This window comes from Littorina saxatilis, linkage group LG17 (genome assembly GCF_037325665.1).
Source record: "Littorina saxatilis isolate snail1 linkage group LG17, US_GU_Lsax_2.0, whole genome shotgun sequence".
Classification (NCBI taxonomy): domain Eukaryota; kingdom Metazoa; phylum Mollusca; class Gastropoda; order Littorinimorpha; family Littorinidae; genus Littorina; species Littorina saxatilis.
The window spans coordinates 68,611,639-68,626,638 of record NC_090261.1 but is presented as its reverse complement, the minus strand read 5'-3'; the positions used below and the strand labels follow the sequence as shown (position 1 = coordinate 68,626,638).

Sequence of the window (15,000 nt, the reverse complement as noted above, 5' to 3'; positions counted from 1 at the left end):
TATCTCTAACACAAGATGGTGCAATTATAAAGAGACAGACAACAACACCGTTGTTCATAGATCACTGCACTGGATTCCTCTTCCCAGTTACTACCGCGATCAGATCCCGAGGGGTTTTATGTTCTTGTGCCATTTGCGCGGAGTGGCTTCGCACAATCACAGTCCATTTCAGTCTGGCCGAAACCTCCGTGAACAGAACCAGACCTCAAATTGTCTCTGTCACGGTGTGTTAGAGTCGTGCTGGCCCATTTCAGTAGACGTAGACAAGCAAAGTGTTACTGTTAGAACACTGTCTTTTGATACATTCGTCTTTCGGGTTCGCGAGTTTTTGTTCTCCTTTGACTATGTTTTGACATTGTCACGACATGTTGACTTTAAATTAAGCTTATTTTGTCACAAACTTAAGTTCCCTCCTTAACAAAGCGTATACTTTATCTTGGAAAAACTTATGCGTTTACAGTTATGGATCGGCTGCTGAACATGGTTCTTCGGCAAGCCATAGCCATTTCAACACATGTATTTGTTTCCGATAATGCTACCTTCTCACTCTTCAAAACAGAACTGAATGTGAAACGATTGTTCCAGATTATGCCTCTCTCAACACACACCCGCCTTGTTTTCAGACTGTTCGAGACGCAGCCGCATCTATATTTTTTTCCCTGATGATTATTCCCTTTTACATTCTTATTTTCTCTTCACAAAATCATACCCTACATATTATTCCAGACTGTTCGAGACGGAGCCGGAGCTGAAGCGGCTGTTCCCGAAGATCGTCCGAGTGAACGAGGTGAACCAGCTGGAGATGGACGTGGATCGCGACATGCTGCAGAAGCACGCGGTCACCGTCATGGAGGGCCTGGGCGCCGCGGTGGAGAGTCTCGAGGACTCTGATTTCCTCAACAGTGTGCTGGTCTCCATCGGCCAGACGCACGTCAGGCGACACGTCAAGCCTCAGATGTTGAAGGTTTGTCTGGACTTATTGGTTGTGGCTGTCTGTGTTTCTCTGTTTTTACTTTGTTGCTGTGTTTGTCGCTGTTTCTCTGTTTTTACTTTGTTGCTGTGTTTGTCGCTGTTTCTTTGTCTCGCTGTTTGTCTGTGTTTCCGTCTAAATCTCTGTCTCTGCCATTGTATGTCTGTCTCTGTCTCTGTCTTTACACCCCCGGTATAGGGGTGTGTATAGGATTCGGTCGATGTGTTTGTTTGTTTGTGTGTTTGTGTTCGCATATAGATCTCAAGAATGAACGGACCGATCGTCACCAAACTTAGTGAACAGGTTCTATACATTCCTGAGACGGTCCTTACAAAAATTGGGACCAGTCAAACACACGGTTAGGGAGTTATTGGTGGATTAAGATTCTACAAGGACTTATAGAGGGACATATTAATGGTCAAAGGGAAATAACCTTCTCAGTTGGTGGCAGTGAGAGTGGTAAGGACGGGGGTGTTTTTCCTACCTCGGAGGAATTTCTTGTTATATCTGTCTCTATCTGTGGCTCTGTCTGTCTGTCTCTGTGTGTCTTTCTGTCTATCGTTTGTCTGTCTGTCTGTCTGTCTGCCGTCTGTCTGCCGTCTGTCTGTCTGTCTGTCTGTCCGGAGGGGTCAATTATTTGTGTGTGAGGGACGTTCGTCTCGCAGACCGCTCGAGTACTGAAGAAGGGGGGAAGCACGGATCCTTGTATTCGCAACATCTGTAAAAGTCTAGTCAGATCAACAAGACTAATTGCATTGACGGACAAGCACCCAGAGAGACTGTGGCGAGGAGAAGTGCCGTAAGAGAGGGGCAGGAGACAATTAGATGAGCCGATAATTAACTCACTTAGCTGTCTCAAGCAAAATCCGGTTAGTTGACGTACTGTAATGCTTGCCTCTTGCTGTCTACGAATGTCACGAACTTCAGAATCTCGTGTTCCCTCTAATTCCTCGTTTGACTGTCTGTGACAATAACATTTCCAAGTCAAACTTTTGAGTGATGACACGATCAAGAAAAATACCATTTCTGAATGTTCTTCTTTTTTCACTCCCCTCTGCGATGATTACACTTTGTAGCATAAATAAAAAATAATTCTACATTTCTTAGTAAGAATCGCGTGCGTAAGAATGCTAACTTCGATGAACTTTTCTTGCCGTCTGAACTGGAGCATAATGTGGTAAGTCCCAAAGAATGGAGGAAAACATTCATTTGTTTCAGGAACAAAACAAAAAGAACGAAACAAAAGAAGAATAAAAAAAACCAGCATAATAATTATGCCTCGCCCCGTTGTAAAGTCACCGTCAGTGTGTGTGCATGATGCGGGGTTATAGTTTAGCCACATAATTGGAAATTGGTCTGACTGGCTACCGACCTCCTTACTATCTCGTTTTTATCTGACTTCAGTCCATCAATCGGAAAATGTCAGTATTATATCTGATTTATTGACTTCCTGGCATTTCCTCGGAACAAGTCTTGTCGGTCTCGCTTCTCTTCTCAATTCTTTATTTGTACGTCGTGAACTTTAGAGATGATCTAGTGCTGAGCCAGGCGTTCTTCATTAATAAGTCATACACGGCAACAACAAAATAGTAGGACCACCAACTTGCGCTGATGGGGGCTATGTCGACCAAAAGAGTGGGATTCCCTGTAGGTGGAGATACCGGCACGGTTGGCCTAGTGGTAAGGCGTCCGCCCCGTGATCGGGAGGTCGTGGGTTCGAACCCCGGCCGGGTCATACCTAAGACTTTAAAATTGGCAATCTAGTGGCTGCTCCGCCTGGCGTCTGGCATTATGGGGTTAGTGCTAGGACTGGTTGGTCCGGTGTCAGAATAATGTGACTGGGTGAGACATGAAGCCTGTGCTGCAACTTCTGTCTTGTGTGTGGCGCACGTTATATGTCAAAGCAGCTCCGCCCTGATATGGCCCTTCGTGGTCGGCTGGGCGTTAAGCAAACAAACAAACAAACTGTAGGTGGAGATCCTGTAGGGGGATTCGTTGTATACAGGGAATCCCACAGGGTGTAGTTTTTCAATAAAACTTGCAAACCATACTCGAATTTCTAAGAAATATAAAAAAAGATCGAAAAACATCAAATTCTACCGATGTCGCTCAGCATCACGTGACTTTCAGCGATATCAGCGAAACGGTACAGGAACTACACCGTGTGGTATTCCCTGTATACAGGGAATCCACCTACAGGAACTCCACCTGCAGGGAATCCCACTCTTTTGGTCGACATAGACCCCATCAGCCCAACTTGCAGCAGACTATTTGACGTCCTGTATCACCCGAAGCACTCCCAAGAACTAGGCATTCTTATTAGTATCTCACTTAGTGTCCCATTTATTTCATTCATTTCATTTCATTTCATTTTAGAACGCTATTGATCACTTATGTCATCAATATCATCTTAAGAAAATGAGAAGATACCATATACCAAGCGAAAATGCGTAAGCCAGTATTTAAACTAGCTTTAATTCTGGTAGAAAGCTGCGAAAAATGCAAGTCTGAAATCAGTCAGTATGTATCTCAAATCTGTTCAGCCACAATACGTCTGACCGTGAAGGTCCAGATCTCTACTGACAGAATATGTCATGAAGCTTTTACGTCAAAAACTTGTAATTTGCGCAATTTTTTTTTTTTTTTTAAACTGGTAGAATATTTTGACCATTTAACTGCAGTAACTTTCATTATGACCAACCTTCTACAACATACCGAGAGCACTACTGAAATTGCTAGATTGACTACAGTTAGAGTATCACTCTGCTTCGCCCAGAACACGCCTAACCATCAACGTCACCAAGTTATAATCTGCAGAAGACGAAGAAAATTGGGATTGGCAAGAAATCATAAAGAGACAACAAAAAATAATCCCACCAATTACTTGCAACAGCGAACGCGTAAGAACCTTCATTATTCGGCTGAGCTACTGACCTGTCTTTTATCCGCGAATGGTGTTAATTCCCAGACGGGATGAGAACTATGAGCTGAAGCTCATCTGCCCGCAGGCGGGAAATAAAGTTTTTGTGTTCAGATAATCCCATTTGTTGCTTCGCTGCCTGGTCGTAAAAATGTGCGATAAGATTCCAGAGGCGCTTGCCTCTTCTTCTGTGTTATGTTTCATTCATCTTCTTGCAAACTTTGCAGGGATAGCCTCTTGTACTTTTGCTGCAGGACAATTTTGCGACAAACTTCGACTTTTGCGACAGGACCGGACAATTTTGCGACAATTTTGTCGTACAAATGCACGATAAGATTCCAGAGGCCCTTGCCTTCGGTGTGTCGTGTTTCTTACATTTTCTTGTCACACTTTGCAGGGCTGGGCTTTTGTATTTTTAAGACAGGACAATTTTCCGATAAACTTCGACGGCAGATTTTACGTCAAACAGCAACACACACACACACACATACATACACACACACACTCGCACTCGCACTCGCAAACACACACACACACACACACACACACACACACACACACACACACACACACACACACACACACACACACACACACACACACTACATCAGTAGATTTACGTCAAACTGCAACAACAATAACAACCACAACACACATACACACACACATAAACACACACACACACAACACACACACACACACACACACACACACACACACACACACACACACACAGCAGCAGCAGCAGCAGCAGATATTGCGACAAACTTCTTTTCACGTTTGTTTCCCATTAGCGGCAATCGACGCATGGGACAAGCTATTAAATATCTTCAGCCAAATACTTTGTACCGAGAACTGATTTGTAGTAATAATAATAATAATAAAACATTCTTTTATAGCGCTGTTCACCGCCAAATGGCAGTCTCATGGCGCTTTACATTAGACATTAAAATTCAACATTTTACATATAAAGAGTTTCCTCGTAGGAAATAACATACAAGCATTACAAAAAAATTAAAAAATTCATAGACAACGACCACTTATAGTTATATAAGATAATCTAGAAAAATTGTTTTTAAAAAGATGAAAATACATAAGATAAGTAATAGACACATAGTTACACATAAAAAGACTGACAATAAAACAGAACTTGCATAAAAGCGTGCAGATCTAAAACGGAACGAAGATGTAACACAGACTGTGGGGCAACAAATTAAACAACTAACAACAGGCATACTGTATTATAATAATACATTAGGACTTTTAAACCCAATACACATTAAAAACATCGAATTCAATTCATCATACAATACAGGCATTAATACTAATAGTTAACTTTTTATTAACAACAACCAGATACACATATGATCCTCAACAAGGTTTAAAAACAACCAGTCAACAAGTAAACTTGTCATCATTTTCACGAGTTTTCATTCACAAACACCTGGTAAATAAATCTCATGTTCCCCATGCAATAACTCGAGGTTGTGAATGGGTTTGAGCTTTCATGTGAAACGTGGATTGTCAAAGTAAAAGCCAATCAGGCTGATTGTTTGATGTGTGGAACCATCGTGGCTTTGGATTTGTGTTTCCGAGGACAACGATTGTAAGCATTCACTCTCAAAGACCCAATCAATGTTGATAATTACCGCGGCGACTCATGGTCAATTTGCAACTTATCTCTGTAATCGCAAAATCCACAACGAAAAGTCATAAACACTTAAAAGAAAAGAAATATGCTCAACACTTACTGAATTCACAGGTATGATCGCAGCTCTGTACATTTTCAGACTGGACGAAAAGCGTCAACAAGCTACGTTTGACGTCACATACATATACAAGTTTGACGTGTTATCTCGTGCTACTGTGACGATGCTTTGTGGCCCGGAGTTGGATTCTAAAAATTCGTCTCCCTGTGGGTTATTGTGCATTTTGTTGCACAACCAAAATGATGACAAAAACGATGTTTGGTAGCTTGTTGTCAGACCAGCACTTTGTTGTTGGTCCTCGGGGAGCATATCGCCCTTTGTCTCATATTTATCAACCGCGGCCTTCGGCCTTGGTCGATAAAGATGAAACAAAAGACGATATGGTCCCCTTGGACCAACAAAAAAGCTGGTCTGTCAACAAGCCACCAAACATCTTATATTATCATTTAGCACATTCACTCACAAGTCACATGCACGCATTGCACCACAGCTTCAATGTCCTAATTACTTTGTTCAATTTAGTAAAAGGCAGATTTGTACAGGTGAGTCTTCAGTTTAATCTTAAATGATGGTAGTGAAGGAGACTGGCGGACTGCTAGGGGAAGTGAGTTCCAGAGTGTAGGGACTTGGAATCGGAAGGATCTTTGTCCAGCTGATTTTAGTTTAGTTCTAGGGACTTGGATGAGAACCTGAGGGACCTAGTTGGAGAGTACTTTGTCAGTTTTGATGACAAGTAAGGAGGGAGGGAGAATATATTGACGCTATATGTAAGCTTCCACTTTGTGCGAGGGTTTTCTTTCTTGCAATATTAGTTGAGTAGCAAACAGAAAGGGAAAAGGAAGGACTTTGTTCTGAAATGGCTAAAAGGATCTAACTAAAATTGTTTGACAATAAAACAGCAACCTTCATTTGCAACAACAGAAAACATCTTTTTAGCACTATAATAACACACACAACTGCTTAAACGACACATCATTGCAAAATAAAGTTGTGTAGTTAGTAGCTTCATGTGAAAGAACTGTCTTTTCCCCAACACACAATAGTATTGAGGAAGACAATTGTATTCCGGACAAATCAATGCTGCAACGTTCGTGTCCTTGAGAATAAACCAGTTTCAGATCCTTGCTCTTCGTGCAGAGTGAAAGGTTTACCTTTGTGTTGTGCAAACCATTGTGTAAACCATCACAAACTCGTCCAGGATTTTACATATAATAAAAGCATATTTCTTTTGGAAAAAGAAACAAGCAAAATCACAGCTTAGCTGCTTCCTGTGCTGGGCGGGAATTTCTTTAAATCTGGTGTGTGGTTTACGCGAGCTAAATAACAATTCAAACGAACTGTTTCACTTAATGCTATTAAATGCTATTGCAAGTGTGTTCCATAAGGTTAGAACTGATTTTTTCATTAGAAGATTTAAATCGTTTTGTAAACCATTTGAGACATACTTGGGCTTTAAGCGGGAAGGAATTAGGTGTCTTTGCAATACTTTGCAAGGTGCCTGTACGTACGCTTGGACAAAGTGCAAGGCTAAGTTTCCCCATGAAAATATGAACATGAAGAAAAGAAAACTCCTCGGAGGATTTACAAGACGTTTCATGTTATTCCCATCGGCAGTTTCATTTCCTGGAGACACGTTTTTGTGTTGCTTTGCCAGGCTAAGCCACTTTGGAGATTAATTTTGAATCATTTTCTACATAGATTCTGCCTGGCTAGCTTGCCTTTCATTTAATCCGACACTCACGTTTTTGCATGCTGAATAGGCAAATGCCCTCCGTTAGACCATGAATATATTTCGTCGTTTAGCTCTTGTTGTTTCGGAATACCCTTTCCACTCAACTTCCATTTGTCATGGATTGCTAAAACGACGAGAAATTTGTAATGAACTTCTTGTCATTGCATGCAGTGTTTCTTCCCTTAAAGGGATTTTACCCGACAAAAACTACTCAAAACTCTCTAAACGGTACATACTTTGCATATTAGTCCAGAAATGCCATGATGATGTTGCCAATCCAGTGTCGCTGAGCCGATTAAATAACTTCGATTCAGTTCTTGTTGAGCCTGCTCTGCCCAGTACCTAGTGGTTGAGTTGATTTGCCCAGACGCCCATTTGTGAAATTGCATTAAGTGCTATATAAATGTAGTCTGCACAGACTCTGATTCTCGGCGCATCGAGTATAATTTACTTTTCTTTGACCTACTAATTCACCCCTAGCTGGCCGCAGTGGAACTTGGCATTTTCTCGATTCCGAATTCGATATTTTTGTTCTTTTTCTGGTTTCCTTGTTTTTGTGTTGTTTTGAATTTAAATGTGTATCCATGTGTTTCAGAAACTGTGGCCATCTCTAAACTACGGCTTCGGTCAGGTGCTAGGCGCTCGCTACGACTCAGCAACGGCAGAAGCGTGGCGACGCGTGTACAACTACATCTCTCTACAGATGAAGCGGGGCATGGAGAACCCGGATATTGAACCTACTGATGACGCCATGGGGTCATAGGGGTCAGCCCACTGCGTCGGCTCATGCGGCCATGTTGGTTAGAGAATTGAGTCAAGGTGACAAACTGTTTTACGAGTTTGAGTATGAGCGCCGAAGACAGCGTGCTGCGTTTGTCCGTTGTATCACAAAGCTTGCAAGAACAGGTTGCCAGTTGCGCACAGCCTATTCCGAGTGAATGTTTGCAGAGATTAAATCTGTTGTGGTTTTATCTAAACTTCGGGTGATCTCATGGATCGAAGAAGATGGTTATTAGGTCGTACTTGTAACATCTGTCGTGGCTCACTAAGCTAAATGAAAGTTATATTAGCTTGATGGAGAATCAGGTCGTTTTGTCTCTAGCCCAAGAGTGAGAGTCAGGTTTCGCAGAAAACGAAGCTTCGGTGAATTCCTTGATGTTCTGGTTTAACTTTTGAAGCACAAACATCTGATGATGGCGCACTTTCTTGGTTTTTGGTGGTATCTTTCAAAGCACCTTTATACAGCAACAAGAACACGACTGCACAATGTTGATCGTTTTCCTGATAGCTGGCTCCTCCTTCACCAACGTGTTTCCTTTACTCCCCCCTCCCCCCCCCCCCCCCCCGACGTTCCCCGCTATACCCCCACCCCCTTTTCCATATACCTCTGACGTCTGCCCTACTGTGCAATTAACGAACGTATTTCTATGAGTGTCATTTGTCAATACATGTTTTGTGATGCAAAGAAGTAAAACAGACGTGTTTGTGATGTTAATAACTCTTTTGGAAAATACATATGTACACGTTAAATGGTGCAATGCGTAGCGTTTGTGTACATCTCATCCTTGCTTCAAGAAAATAATGTAAGAAATTGTGTTTATCTAGAAATCCATACTTTAATATGCAGCGGATAGCGCAGTATTAATAGTATAATTATGGAATTTGTAACATTTGTCTGCATGCGCACTATCCCTTAATCTATCAAGCTGTGTATCATGGCGTGTTGCAAGGACCAAGTGCAAACAATGCGCATAATGTCCAACTATCTCCTTCCAACCCAATGCCCTAATGTGTGTGCACAATGTGAAATGTGATGAACCAAAGAGTCAGTGTTGAAAATCAATATATTATGAACCCTGTCTGGTGTGTCTGAGACTTTGGTGTAAGTGCTGCATCCTCCCTCCGGTGCCATGACTGAGACATGCACAGCTTTGCCCTTTTGACATGTTCGTTGTTTTAAATGCAACAGGGTTGGTCTCGCAGTAGTCTCCCTTTTAGAATAGCTTCTCTCCACTGGGTTGTCTTGCCGGCTTTGAGCGTGGGTTATTTATAGTAACTCTACGTTTCTTGAACGTCGCTGGTGAGACACCGTGTCAATTGTGGGGCCCGGCTGCTGTGGTCAGCTGGTATGCTCTCGCGAACCTTTTCGTTCAAAAAGCAGTTTTTATGGGGCTATTAATTTAGCTCCAAAATATCTCTCCTGTGCCCCCAAAGATTTCCTGAGTTGATTTGAAGATTAACATTAGTGTAACTTTTTAAAATAAATTCAGCAAAACATTACCGTTCTGCTGGAAACAAAACCAAAATGTTGGTTTTTGGTATGTGTCTCGAGTGTTAAAAAATAGTCTGTTTACGGTATCCCGACCGACCCTATTTTTTCGCGCGACCCTAGACTTTTTTTTGGCATTTGGGGAAAAAAATTAAAAACAATTAAATTTAAAAAAAAATTAAAATGTCTTTGTTTTTTGGCAAAATAACTTAAAAATATGGTTTTTTGAAAGAAAAAAAAATTAAAATACAAAAAAAATTCCCGACCTACAGACCCTATTTATTTTGCCTATGTTTCCGTAAACAGACTCTTTTTTTTTGCCTTATACATTAACAAACTCGACATAGGTTTACCGAAGAGTTACTCTAAAGGCTAGAAAAAAAATTAAGAAAAACAAATTCGCATGAGAAGCGGTATTTCTTCTGGGCAATAAAGGTTCTATCGTCAAGTGTCGTCAAGTATATTCAGAAATTGTTAATTTTCCCTTTCTAATCACCTCCTTTGTTTTCATCGATTATCCTTAATGAATTCCCAGAAGTCTATGTTTCATAGTTTAAAGTGTATCAAATAAGATTATTGATCATCAAAATATGATACCATAGATACGCCTGTATAGGAACTTATTTGGAGGTGCTGATAATCGTAATACCGGAAGTAGTTCCTTCAACTCTGCAAAACCAAAAGACTTGTCGGTATCTTTCAGATTCGATCGTGGATGTTTGTTGAACATGATACGGATATTTGTTGAACAACTCCGATTAACAAACTCACTGATCTTCATTGCCCGACAGTGCTAGAGGTCATTCGATGAAAACTGTCATACGTATGTGACAAAACCTGACGAATGCTTCAGAATAAAAACAAACAAGAATGGTAGGTTTTTGGAACGTTTAATTATTGACAAAACAAAACGTTGCATTTACAGTACCTCTCCGGCATCTTGCATGGGATATTCTTCGAAGACGTTGAGATAAGTTCATTATTTGTACCATAAATGTTGGTCTGTCTGGCTGTCCACTTAAAAGACGACTGGGTCCACCTACTGTAAAAGTAACGTTTTATTTTGTCAATAATTAAACGTGCCAGCGCCAATAACCTACCATTCTTGCTTTTTTTATTCTGAAGTCTTTCTGGTTTTTTGGATTTTTGACGAATGCTTCGGATGTATGCAGATGCGCTGCGAGATTTGTTTTAACGTTCTATCATGGGGTAATATGTTCCGATGATGTAGCCAACTTATTGTTGTAACATTGTCATGTTTCCATCCTCTTTCACATCGATGTTCACTGGGCCCTTCAGACGTGTTGTTAATTTTTCAGCACGAATACTGTGGACACTAAAGTTGTCCAATCTGTTCACAATGCATGTAAAACAATTGTGTGTTCACCGGCTTATAATATGTGGAATAGTCATGAAAGATATGCAGGCATACTTCTATGACTGTAGAGCAGAGTCCTTGATTTGTCGTCCCTTATCGTCATTGTAAACTTTGTTTATCCATTCTTTCTTTCTTGAATTTCTTTCCTTTTTCTTTTCTTTCTTTTTTTTTATCTTTCTTTCTTTTCGTTTTCTTTTTTCTTTCTTTCCTTTTTCTTTACTTTTCTTTCTTTCTTTCTTTCTTTCTTTCTTTCTTTTCTTCTTATTTTGTGCTTATACTTTTATCGGTTTTTTTTCTCAGTTTTTTAATTTTTTAATTTTTGGAAACCGTACTCGTTGATTATCAACGTTGCCCTTCATTTCATTTTATTATGTTTATTTTCTTTGTTATGTGTTTATGTTGTTTGTTTGTTTGTTTGTTTTTTGTTTGTTTTTTGTTTGTTTTTTGTTGCTAGTATGTGTACATATAATATAATAATTATTTAGACATTAAAGGCGTTTTAAAAAAAACACAGCAGTCAATAAACAAGCAGAATTTCTTCCTCGAAAACATATTTTCTAAAACGGGTTGTACAGTTAGTTAAAAAAAAACTCCTTCAAATAACACGAAGAACCAAACATCTGTATCGTATATTGTTCCTTTTTTTTCCTTATTTTTTTCTAAAATACTGCACACCACTTGCAAATGAGCGATTTTCTTTTACATTATGTCATGTTACTTACAGAATGACCTCTTAGGTTTCATACTTGGCTGTAAACCTATATTTCTTTGTTGTCATGCTTGTTACATTAAATTAATAAACACTACTTATTTTAACCGTGTAACGTGTGTGTGTGTGTGTGTGTGTGTATGTGCGTGTGTGGGTGTGGGTGTGTGGTGTGCGTGTGTGTGTAAGCGGGAGTGTGTATGTGTGTGTGTGGTGTGTGTGTGTTTGTGTGTCTGTGCCTGTGTGTCTTTCTCAGTGTGTGTGTGTGTGTGTGTGTGTGTGTGTGTGTGTGTGTGTGTGTGTGTGTGTGTGTGTGTGTGTGTGTGTGTGTGTGTGTGTGTGCTATTAGCACGTGTTAAGTTTTATTTTTATTTTTACTTGTTTTTTTAGATTTTGACATCCCGTGTTAGGTACAGATCATATCTGTCTAGTTAATGATTTTGTTATGACTGTGAGATAACAAAAGAAACAAATGTGTGTATTTAGGAAAATTGCTGTTGCACACATGTCAACGCACACATCTTGTTTCCACATAAAGCATTTGTTGTTATGTATGTTTGTGTTGCCTTCTGTCTTGTGATCAAAGAGCATCAGACGATTCCGGAAATAGCTCTGCCGCATGTGTATGTGTTTAAAAATGTGAATATTCATAATTCTTGGGTGTATTAAGGCATGCTTTCCCATGTGACTTGACAGGACATGTATTTGCGATCCATCTCCGCGTGTACAGACAAACCCCTCGCTATGGATTGGCCTTTAATGTCACGTGGGAAAGCGTGCCTCAAACAATCCAAGAGTATTCACTTTTTACCAACCCGACAGAGTTATTTCTCGGATTCGTCGCATTCACAAGCACACCCTCTCCTCTGTATGATTAATTCCGCTGGACTCACAATCCGTTTTTATGCTGGTTCCCTGAGTAATCATGAGGTCAGCACAAAACAGGGGGAAGGACGAATCCGGAACAGATTAACAAAAAACAAGAAAGGTAATTAGGTCATTTATTGGTGTTTTTTTGTCAGAGACAGAACGGTGCATTCACTGGTACGTCGACCTGGCAAACTTTGAATGAGGACGGACAAAAAACAATAAGGAAATCATGAACAGACAATGAACTTAACAAATTTAGTCAATTTCAATACAATACAGTACAGTACAGTACAATACAATACAATACAATACAATACAATACAATACAATACAATACAATACAATACAATACTATACAGTGCAATACAGTGCAATACAATACAGTACAATACAGTACAATACAATACAGTACAGTATAGTACAATACAGTACAATACAGTACAATACAGTACAGTACAAAACAATACAGTACAATACAATGCAGTACAATACAGTACAATACAATACAGTACAATACAGTACAGTACAATACAGTACAGTACAATACAATAGTTAGTTAGTTGTTGCTTTTTGGGTCCAGCGGACCATATAGGCCAAATCAGGACCCCTACAATACAATACAATACAATACAATGCAATACCATACAATAAAATACAATACAATACAATACAATTATAGTTTACTGTCTCAGTTAGAGATATTCATTTCAGCCAAACAATGTCCACTTAGCGCAGGGAGCAGCTGAGACGCTCATAGTTAGTATGTTTCCAAAGGATGCTATAGTCCCTTGTAAGATCCTCGGCAAATCCGTGGTGGTTTCATTGATCCTTTACACGTAAAGAGACCAAAAAGCAATGTACTCACGTTAAAATGACGAACACGGAACGAATAACAGCGACGTTTCGACCTAAGGGTCTTCTTCAGGCACAACAACACAAAAGTACACACACAAAAAAGAAGAAAAATGATAGCCTTGGTTATCTGGTGTTTTTCCATCATTGTTCAAAACTGCACTTGTCAAACCACTTCTCAAAAAACCTAGTCTTGATGTCAATATTTTGAAGAATTATCGTCCTGTATCTAATTTATCATTCTTGTCCAAAGTTTTTGAAAAGGTAGTTTTGAAGCAGCTGTTGTCATATTTGAACACCCATGATTTGATCTCGCATTCTCAGTCCGCTTATCGCCCTTCTCACTGTACTGAAACAGCCCTACTTAAAGTAATCAGTGACATTCTGTCTGCTCTGGATGGTGGTGATGTGTCAGTGCTTACCCTACTTGACCTTTCCGCAGCGTTCGACACGATTGACCATGTCACGCTTCTCCATAGATTTCAGACTCTGTACGGCATCTCCGGTCCACCGCTGGCATGGCTTGAGTCCTATCTCATTGGCAGGACTCAGGCTGTGCTTGTCGATGGCCAGATGTCTGCTCCAGCCCCACTTTCTTTCGGCGTTCTTCAAGGTTCAGTACTCGGTCCCATCCTTTTCATCATGTACACTAAGCCCCTCTCCACACTGATTCGAAACCATTCTGTTTTAAATCAGTCTTTTGCTGATGACACCCAGCTGTATAAACCCAGTCCCCCTGCAGAGACACATTCCGCCATCCAGACCATTCAGACATGCATCACTGATGTTAAATCTTGGATGGTCGATAACAAACTTAAGCTGAATGATGATAAGACTGAAGTCTTACTGTGCAAAAAGAAGAACACTGCATTTCCCTCTCCCCAACCTGTTTCTGTTCAAATAGGCAACACCGACATTCTTTTCTCACCATCAGCTAGAAACCTTGGATTCACCCTTTCATCTGATATGACCCTTAACAAACATATATCTTTAGTCTGTAGAGCAGCTTATTTTGAGCTTCGTAAGATCAGCACCATTCGCCACACACTCTCCTCTCAAACAACTAACACTCTTGTCTGTGCCTTTGTTCTTTCTAAACTTGACTATTGCAACTCTCTTCTCTCTGGCTGTCCTCTGTACCTCCTGCATAAACTACAAAAAGTCCAAAACTCGGCAGCACGCCTCATTCTCAAAGCACGAAAACGAGATCACGCAACACCACTCCTTCGCACACTGCACTGGTTACCTATTCAAGCCCGCATTGACTACAAACTGTCCACCCTCTGCTTTAACTTCTTTTCTGGCTCGTCTCCTGCTTACTTCTCTGAACTCCTCACCGTCTATTCTCCAGCAAGACAACTCCGTGCCTCTTCTGACTGTCGCATCCTTACCATTCCACACACCAAAACCAAAACATACGGACAACGCACTTTTACTTTCTGCGCACCCACACAATGGAATTCTCTCCCCTTTCACATCCGCCACTCTCAGTCACCCCAAGCATTCAAAGGAGCACTTAAAACACACCTCTTCAAGACATACAACCCCTGATTTTTTTTTCTCAGTCCATCAGTAGGCTACATGTAGTGTATTT

At 40.5% G+C, this 15,000-nt stretch overlaps 1 protein-coding gene across 1 annotated transcript in view; it reads left to right on the top strand.

The window, feature by feature from the left end:
* LOC138952316 (neuroglobin-like) overlaps positions 1-8,618 on the top strand; it is a 118,934-nt gene extending 110,316 nt beyond the window's left edge. Inside the window, exons 2-3 of the mRNA XM_070323957.1 lie at positions 727-964; positions 7,927-8,618. Of these exons, the coding sequence (XP_070180058.1) occupies positions 727-964; positions 7,927-8,094 (406 nt within the window). The 3' untranslated portion in view covers positions 8,095-8,618. The remainder of the gene's footprint in view (positions 1-726; positions 965-7,926) is intronic.
* Positions 8,619-15,000: the final 6,382 nt, after the last annotated feature.